The sequence below is a fragment of the Salvelinus sp. IW2-2015 genome, unplaced genomic scaffold, assembly GCF_002910315.2.
Source record: "Salvelinus sp. IW2-2015 unplaced genomic scaffold, ASM291031v2 Un_scaffold2353, whole genome shotgun sequence".
Taxonomy (NCBI): Eukaryota; Metazoa; Chordata; class Actinopteri; order Salmoniformes; family Salmonidae; genus Salvelinus; species Salvelinus sp. IW2-2015.
The window spans coordinates 102,776-112,395 of record NW_019943678.1 but is presented as its reverse complement, the minus strand read 5'-3'; the positions used below and the strand labels follow the sequence as shown (position 1 = coordinate 112,395).

General features: G+C 40.6%; 1 protein-coding gene across 1 annotated transcript in view; it reads left to right on the top strand.

Annotated features, from left to right (window-relative positions):
• Positions 1 to 8,856, top strand: part of LOC112073756 (centromere protein P) — a 30,052-nt gene extending 21,196 nt beyond the window's left edge. The window contains exon 6 of the mRNA XM_024140988.2: positions 8,622 to 8,856. Coding sequence (XP_023996756.2) covers positions 8,622 to 8,856 — 235 coding nt within the window. The remainder of the gene's footprint in view (positions 1 to 8,621) is intronic.
• Positions 8,857 to 9,620: the final 764 nt, after the last annotated feature.

Genomic DNA, 9,620 nt, shown 5'->3' with positions numbered 1-9,620 from the left:
CTGTCATGCTGTAGCTAGGTCTCTGTCATGCTGTAGCTAGGTCTGTAGCTAGGTCGTATGTTATGCTGTAGCTAGGTCTGTAGCTAGGTCTCTGTCATGCTATGGCTAGGTCTCTGTCAGATGCTATATATAGCTAGGTCTATGTCATGCTGTATGCTAGGTCTACGTCATGCTACGTCTATGTCATGCTGTAGCTAGTCTATGTCATGCTGAGCTAGGTCTATGTCATGCTGTAGCTAGGTCTATGTCATGCTGTAGCTAGGTCTATGTCATGCTGTAGCTAGGTCTATGTCATGCTGTAGTAGGTCTATGTCATGCTGTAGCTAGGTCTATGTCATGCTATAGCTAGGTCTCTGTCATGCTATAGCTAGGTCTCTGTCATGCTATAGCTAGGTCTGTAGCTAGGTCTATGTCATGCTGTAGCTAGGTCTCTGTCATGCTACTTCTATGTCATGCTGTAGCTAGGTCTCTGTCATGCTACGTCTATGTCATGCTGTAGCTAGGTCTATGTCATGCTGTAGCTAGGTCTATGTCATGCTGTAGCTAGGTCTCTGTAATGCAATAGCTAGGTCTGTAGCTAGATCTCTGTCATGCTATAGCTAGGTCTCTGTCATGACGTGCAGTATTAGTGTTTACCTGTTTTTTTATTTATTTTAATGGGGTACTTTACTGAAGCTCAGAGCAGTCTCCTGCTCCACTTAGTAAAACACATGAAAGTGGATTTGAGTGTCAGTCATTCTAGTTCTAATATCTAGTTCTAGATGGACTGCAGGAGGATAAAGTGTCAGTCATTTGGTATTTGGTATTTTATTAGGATCTCCATTAGCTGTTGCAAAAGCAGCAGCTACTCTTTCTGGGCTCCACACAAAACATGAAACATGATACAGAATGACATAATATATTATTGACTGTATGTTTGTTTTACTCCATGTGTAACTATGTGTTGTTGTATGTGTCGAACTGCTTTGCTTTATCTTGGCCAGGTCGCAATTGTAAATGAGAACGTGTTCTCAATTTGCCTACCTGGTTAAATAAAGGTGAAATAAATATAAATAAATAAATAATACAGAACATCATTAGACAAGAACAGCTCAAGGACAGAACTACATACATTTATAAAGGAACACGTAGCCTCCATATCAATACACACAAACTATCCAGGTCCAATAGGGGAGAGGCGTTGTGCCGTGAGGTGTTGCTTTATCTGTTTTCTGAAACCAGGTTTGGTGTTTATTTGAGCAATATGAGATGGAAGGGAGTTCCATACAATAAGGCTCAATATAATAGCGTACATTTTCTTGAATTTGTTCCGGATTTGGGGAACTATGAAAAGACCCCTGGTGGCATGTCTGGTGGGATAAGTGTGTGTGTCAGAGCTGTGTGTAAGTTGACTATGCAAACAATTTTAGTCTCCTCAACTTGTTCAACAGCCACACCATTCATTACCAGATTCAGCTGAGGTCTAGAACTTAAGGAATGATTTGTACCAAATACAATGCTCTTAGTTTTAGAGATGTTCAGGACCAGTTTATTACTGGCCACCCATTCCAAAACAGACTGCAACTCTTTGTTAAGGGTTTCAGTAACTTCATTAGCTGTGGTTGCTGATGCGTATTTGGTTGAATCATCAGCATACATGGACACACAGGCTTTGTTTAATGCCAGTGTCAGGTCATTGATAACAATAGAAAAGAGTAGAGGGCCTAGAGAGCTGCCCTGCGGTACACCACACGTTACATGTTTGACATTAGAGAAGCTTCCATTAAAGAAAACCCTTTGAGTTCTATTAGATAGATAGCTCTGAATCCACAATATGGCAGAGGTTGAAAAGCCATAAAACATGAGTTCTCACAGCAACAGGTTATGGTCAATAATATCAAAGGCTGCACTGAAATCTAACAGTACAGCTCCCACAATCTTCTTATTATCAATTTCTTTCAACCAATCATCAGTCATTTGTGTCAGTGCAGTACATGTTGAGTGCCCTTCTCTAAAAGCATGCTGAAAGTCTGTTGTTAATTTGTTTACAGAGAAATAGCATTGTGTTTGGTCAAACACATTTTTTCCCAACAGTTTGCTAAGAGCTGGCAGCAAGCTGATAGGTCTGCTGTTAGAACCAGTAAAGGCCACTTTACCACTCTTGGGTAGTGGAATGACTTTGGCTTCCCTCCAGGCCTGAGGACAAACACCTTCCTCTAGACTCAGATTAAAGATATGACAGACAGGAGTGGCTATAGAGTCAGCCACCATCCTCAGTAGCTTTCCATCTAAGTTGTCAATGCCAGGAGGTTTGTCATTATTGATCGTTAACAATACATTTTCCACCTCTCCCACACTAACTTTACAAAATTAATTCTAGTTCTAGTTTCTAGTGTTGGATGGACTGCAGGAGGATTTAAGTGTCAGTCATTCTAGTCGCTAGTGTTTGATGGACTGCAGGAGGATTTAAGTGTCAGTCATTCTAGTCGCTAGTGTTTGATGGACTGCAGGAGGATTTAAGTGTCATTCATTCTAGTTCTAATTTCTAGTGTTGGATGGACTGCAGGAGGATTTAAGTGTCAGTCATTCTAGTCGCTAGTGTTGGATGGACTGCAGGAGGATTTAAGTGTCAGTCATTCTAGTCTCTAGTGTTGGATGGACTGCAGGAGGATTTAAGTGTCAGTCATTCTAGTCGCTAGTGTTTGATGGACTGCAGGAGGATTTAAGTGTCAGTCATTCTAGTCGCTAGTGTTTGATGGACTGCAGGAGGATTTAAGTGTCATTCATTCTAGTTCTAATTTCTAGTGTTGGATGGACTGCAGGAGGATTTAAGTGTCAGTCATTCTAGTCGCTAGTGTCGGATGGACTGCAGGAGGATTTAAGTGTCAGTCATTCTAGTCTCTAGTGTTGGATGGACTGCAGGAGGATTTAAGTGTCAGTCATTCTAGTTCTAATTTCTAGTGTTGGATGGACTGCAGGAGGTTAAAAGCAATGCAAATTCAACCCAGTCAGTAGTGGGGGTGCTGAACTGCTGAACAACAACATTTTCCTGGTTCTATTGTAATAATTGTGTGTTTTTGTTGCTGCATAAGCTCAAATGTCTGTCTTGAGTCTTCAATGCTTTGACTAGAGGCATGAGGAAGGACGTTGCATAAATAACCGATTTCTCTTCTAAAATCTCTGGATTGATTAGTGGGGGGACTTTGTTCTCTCTTTTTACAGCAGAAGCAACAGGTCCTCTTAGTCTATACGCCTGGATCATATTGTCTGGTCTGACAGAGGATCGGTGCTGGCACACGGGACGTGGAAAACTACTGGAGATGATGATTCTCACACAAGTCTGTGGTCGGCGTTCCAAATTGCACTCCATTCCTTATGTAGTGCTATGGGGCCCTGGTCAAAAAGTAGTGCACTCCATAGGGAATAGGGTACCGTTTGGAATGTAGCCTAAGTAGTCTGTATATTTTTCTCTGTCTGGGGCAGAGGGCTTTTTTTTAATCATTACTCAGAGAAAACCCTGTTGGCGACATCTCATGTAAACCGCTGACTGGTCTAGCAGAGAGAGGTTCCTAGATGCCATGCCAATACAGCCACTGATTGCTGACACCTGGTTGGATTGGAGCTTTTGGAGAGATTTAAAAACATGATTTGTTATGTATAAGACACATTAAGTTTTAGGCTGGGTTTCTGTACAGCACTTTTGAGATATCAGCTGATGTAAGAAGGGCTTTATAAATACATTTGATTTGATTTGATCAAGATGCATATAAGAGCCTGAAGCAGTATGATAAAGTCCCAATCGTACTGTACAACCAGATATACTGTACAGTGACTTCAGAAAGTATTTATACACCTCGACCTATTGCACATTTTGTTGTGTTACAGCCTGAGTACAAAATGGATTACATTTTCTATTATTTTCTCACCAATTTACACAAATTATATTAATAATTATAATGACATTAAAAACCATGTTTTTAGAACGTTTTGCTAATTTATTTAAAATGAAATACAGGAATCGAAATTTACATAAATAGTATTTTTAAGATTTATTGAAAATGAAAAACAGATCTCATTTACATAAATAGTATTTTTAAAATTTATTGAAAATGAAAAACAGAAATCTTATTTACATAAATAGTATTTTTCTGATTCTTTTATTTATTCAGGGGAAAACCCAACAACCAATATAATGTAGAACAAAACAACAATCAATACTAAACACACACCAGTTACAGTCCTCGGCTACCAGGTCCTCAATCAACAGCCTGAACTGCCCCGAGCGACACCACATCTAACTGTAATCAGTTCTGATAATTGTTCAAACTCATTTAAACTAAAAGAGGATTTACATAATTCGGTGGAGATCCGAGGAACCCTTTTTTAAGAGTTAACCAAACATGTGAACGGGTTTGGTAACTCATTAAAAAATATATATATTTCAACAACGAAGTTAAGTAAGTCGGAAGCTTGTGTACTAGAGCTTTGTAAATTTTTTTTATTTTTATATTGAATTGATCTACGGTACTTTTAATGAGGATCGTCCAATCTTTTTGATACAGGATGCAGTGATGAGTATTAAAACTGTCACCTGTGATAAAGCGGGCGGCGTTACGGTAGACGGAATCCAAAGGTTTAAGAGTAGTGGCTGCTGCATTCTGGTAAATAGTGTCACCATAGTCAAGAACTGTCAGGAAAGTTGACTAATCCATCTGCTTCCTGCTGTTTGAGGGAGAGGCAAGATCTATTTCTAAAAAATAAGCCCAATAAAAAAATTTAAAAAACGTAGCTTTTTAACTAGCTCATCAGTATGTAAAAAAAAAAAGAAGAAAAAAAAAAGGTTAAATCCTTGGTAATCCAAAAGCCCAGATATTTATTGGCGGGAAATCATTGGCAAATATCCCATTGGCTGAGCCAATCACCTTTGGCGGCGATTACAGCTTTGAGTCATCTTGGGAATGTTTGTATCAGCTTTGCACAAATGGATTTGGGGATTTTCTTCCTTGTCGATTTTCTCAAGCTCTGTTAAGTTAGATGGGGAGTGGCGGGGAACAGCAATCTTCAAGTCTTTCCACAGATTTTCAATGGGATTCAAGTCTGAGCTTTGGCTGGGCCACTCAAGGACTTTCACATTCTTGTTCTGAAGCCATTCCAGCATTGCTTTGGCTGTCTGCTTGGGGTCATTGTCCTGTTGGAATGTAAAATCTCTGCCCCCAGTCTAAGTTAATTTGCTCTCTGAAGCAGGTTCTCAGTAGGGGTTGCTACATTCATTGTTCCCTCTATCCTTACCGGTGTCCCAGTCCCTGCCGCTGAAAAGCATCTCCATAGCATGATGCTGCCACCCCCATGCTTCACAGTTCGATGGTGTTAGATGGGTGATGAGCTGTGCCTGGTTTTCTCCAGACATAGTGCTTTGCGTTCAGACCAAAGAGTTATATTTCTGTCTCATCAGACTACAGAATCTTTTGCCTTATGTGCTCAGAGTCTTTCAGGTGCCTTTTTGCAAATGAACTCCAGTCGTACTGTCATGTGCCTTTTTTCTCAGGAGTGGCTTCCGTTTGGCCACTCTCCCATAAAGCCACAGATTGGTGAAGTTCCTTCTGGCAGGTTCTTTCATCTCAGCCAAGGAAGTCTAGTTCTGTTAGTGGTCGTTGGGTTGGTCCTTCCTTCTTGCACGGTACCTCAGTTCGATTGGACGGCCAGTTCTAGGCAGAGTCTGGGTAGTTACGTTTTTATTTTTTTTTATTTTATTTTTTTTTTCTTCAATTTCCCAATGATGGAGACCTCTGTGCTCTTGGAAACTTTCAACACTAGACATTTCATTTTATTTTTTATACCCTTCCTCGTCACTATTTAGTCTTGGAGATCTACGGACAGATCCTTGAACTTAATGGTATAGTTCCTGCTCTGACATGCGCTGTCAACTGTGGAGAAATGATATAGACAGGTGTGTTTCTTTCTAAATCCTGTCCAAACAAGATGATTGGCCACAGGTGTACTCCAATCATATCTCAAGGATGATCAAATTAAATCGGATGCACCTGAGCTCAATTTGGAGTGTTATAGCAAAACGGGTGTGAATACTTATGTAATTGAGATATTTCTGTAAAAATAAAACATGTTATCGCTTTCTCATTATGGGCTAGTATGTGTAGATGGGTAATCCGTTTTGAATTCGGGCTTTAACACAAAGTGGAATAAGTCAAGGGGTATGAATACTCTTTGAAAGCACTGTATCCCACCCAGATACACTGTAGACAGGATGCTGTGTGTGTATACCACCCAGATACACTGTAGACAGGATGCTGTGTGTATATACCACCCAGATAACACTGTAGACAGGATGCGTGTGATATACCACCAGATACACTGTAGACAGGATCTGTGTGTGTTATACCACCCAAATACACTGTGACAGGATGCTGTGTGTGTATATACCACCCAGATACACTGTAGACAGGATGCTGTGTGTATATACCACCCAGATACACTGTAGACAGGATGTTGTGTGTGTATATACCACCCAGATACACTGTAGTCATTACGCTGCTTAGTTTGTCTCCTCAGCGTTGTTTGAGCGGGTTCAATTATTTGTCACGTCCTTGCCATGTTTCCATCACACCTTTTTTTGTTGCATTTCTTCCCCTGATTGGAGCTGAGCAGAGCGGGGAGCAGAGTTTGGGCTCCGTAGCAATGGAACCTTCTTCCCGATGTCTCTCAGACTGGGGGCCCCTGGCTGACAACATCTGTGGAAAGTTTCTAGAAATGTCAGAGGAGCCTCATCCGACAAGGGGCTGCCGAGGAGGGATTGTGCTTTAAATATGGGGCGGAGTTACTCTTTTGTTATGTAGCTTGCCTATTCCTGCAAGCATCTCACCTGTAGTTTTTCCATTTCCATCAACTCAATGTTGTTTTTGTGATGTGATAATGTGGTGCCGTAAGTAACAGCGTAAATGCAGTTTTAAGTATGTTTCTTTGCTATTTGAAATGTCTCGAGTCAATAAGTATTCAACCCTTTTGTTATGGTAAACCTAAATAAGTTCAAAAATGTGCTTAACAAGTCACATAATAAGTTGCATGGACTCACTCTGTGTAATAAAAGTGTTTAACATGATTTTTGAATGACTACCTCATCTCTCTACCCCACACATACAATTATCTGTAAGGTCCCTCAGTGAATTTTAATCACAGATTCAACCACAATGACCAGGGAGGTTTTCCAATACCTCGCAGACAAGGTAGACATTCAATATCCCTTTGAGCATGGTGAAGTTAATTACACTTTGGATGGTGTATCAATACACCCAGTCACAACAAAGATACAGGCGTCCTTCCTAACTCAGTTGCTGGAGAGGAATGAAACCACTCAGGGATTTCACCATGAGGCCAATGGTGACTTTAAAACAGTTACAGAGTTGAATGGCTGTGATAGGATAGAAAACTGAGAATCGATCAACACTGTAGTTACTCCACAATACTAACCTAAATGACAGAGTGAAAAGGAGGAAACTTGTACAGAATAAAAATATTCCAAAAACATACATCCTGTTTACAAGGCACTAAAGTAATACTGCAAAAAATGGGGCAAATCCAACACATCACTGAGTACCACGCTTCATGTTTTCAAGCATGGTGGTGGCTGCATCATGTTATGAGTATGCTTTATCATCGACAAGGACTAGGGAGTTTTTTTTATAGGATAAACAGAAACGGAATAGAGCTAAATCCTAGAGGAAAACCTCGGTCAGTCTGCTTTCCGACAAATTCACCTTTTCAGCAGGACAATAACGTAAAACGCAAGGCCAAATAAACACCGGAGTTGCTTACCGAGACGACATTGAATGTTCCTGAGTGGCCGAGTTACAGTTGTATTAAATTGGCTTGAACGTCTATGACAAGACATGACAAATGTCAATGATCAACAACCAATTAAAAAAATAAAATAATGTGCAAATATTTTACAATCCAGGTGTGCAAAAAAACTCTTAGAGACTTACCCGTAAAGACTGATGGGTGAGAATACCCGCCATTTTAATCCATTTTGAATTCAGTCTGTAACACAACACCATTTTGAATAAGTCGCTGTATATTATAACCAGTCAGAGACACATCATCATTTCTAGAAGCTTCTTTAACCAACATTTTCAGTAATAATCAGAATGCCCCACCGTGTTGGTTTGAGAAGCAAAAGTTACAATAAAATCAAACTTCTGGCATTTTAAATGAATCAGTCCAAGGCCGCAGCTGATTTTCACATCAGACGGAGTCTCTAAAAACAACCATGCTATCTATGTTCAGTAGGTAACCCTCTGTTTCAAACCAGCCCTACGGTATCTTTTCATTGGTATAGTTGCACGATTTCCCAGTGACTGTACCATTTTAGGTCTTGAACGAGGATGTGACTTTTTAAAACAGGAGTCAATGAGGGTTATCTGTTACGTGGCCAGGATTGAAATCCCATCACTTGTTTTAGGGATTTCATATTGATTTCAAATTGCAGAGCAGAGAACAAGTAGGACCTGTTGCAGTTGTTGATGGTGTTCAGTGATAATGTATGATAATGCACTGTGTAAATGTGTGATAATGACATGGACAATGTAGTGCGGTGACCTGACCTAACAGCGTTTTATGTTTTCTTGCAGAGTGGAGGACAAGAGGGATCTGCTGCTGTTTTTCAGGACCGTCAGGAGGTTCTCCGACAGATGTGAAGACAGACGCAGAACATTCCAGCACTTCCAGGTAGGACTTTACTTAGTCCTTTATACGGCTCGTTTCGGCACATTGCCCAACAGGGGAAGCTCTCTCTTCATGTGTGACCCATGTCTTACACACCTGCTTCAAGGTATCGTCTTCCAGTCCAGGTACGACTGCCGTTAAACACCCCCCCCCCCCTAGTTGCTGTCACAATGGCAGGTCCGTCTGGTGTAACCCTGCATGGACATGTTCAAGCTGCAAGGTTGCAGCAGAATCTCACTCAACAATTTAGTCAGACTTAGTCAGACATATCCGTGAATGCTGAAGCCAGGCACTCGAATTTTTAAAAGGAAGATGATAGAGAATGTGTTGAAGGCGACACCTTCACCTTTTGAATAAGATACAACCGGTATCTGAACGTTTCTATCCCAGTGAGTCCTGGGGAATATCTGACAAGGATAAGAGGAAAAAACGTGCGTTTAGAAGTGTAGAAAATCTAGGAATGTTAACGTTAAGTGTTGCAGGGTCTCCTGACCCTGCCTGGTAGTTACAGAGCTGTAGAATGAGTTACAGAGCCTGACCCTGCCTGGTAGTTACAGAGCCTGTTCCGACAAAGAAGGGTTTAGACTGGTTTATGGTTTAGACTGGTTTATGGTTTAGACTGGTTTAGACTGGTTTATGGTTTAGACTGGTTTATGGTTTAGACTGGTTTAGACTGGTTTATGGTTTAGACTGGTTTAGACTGGTTTATGGTTTAGACTGGTTTAGACTGGTTTATGGTTTAGACTGGTTTATGGTTTAGACTGGTTTATGGTTTAGACTGGTTTATGGTTTATGGTTTAGACTGGTTTATGGTTTAGACTGGTTTACGGTTTAGACTGGTTTACGGTTTAGACTGGTTTATGGTTTAGACTGGTTTAGACTGGTTTATGGTTTAGACTGGTTTA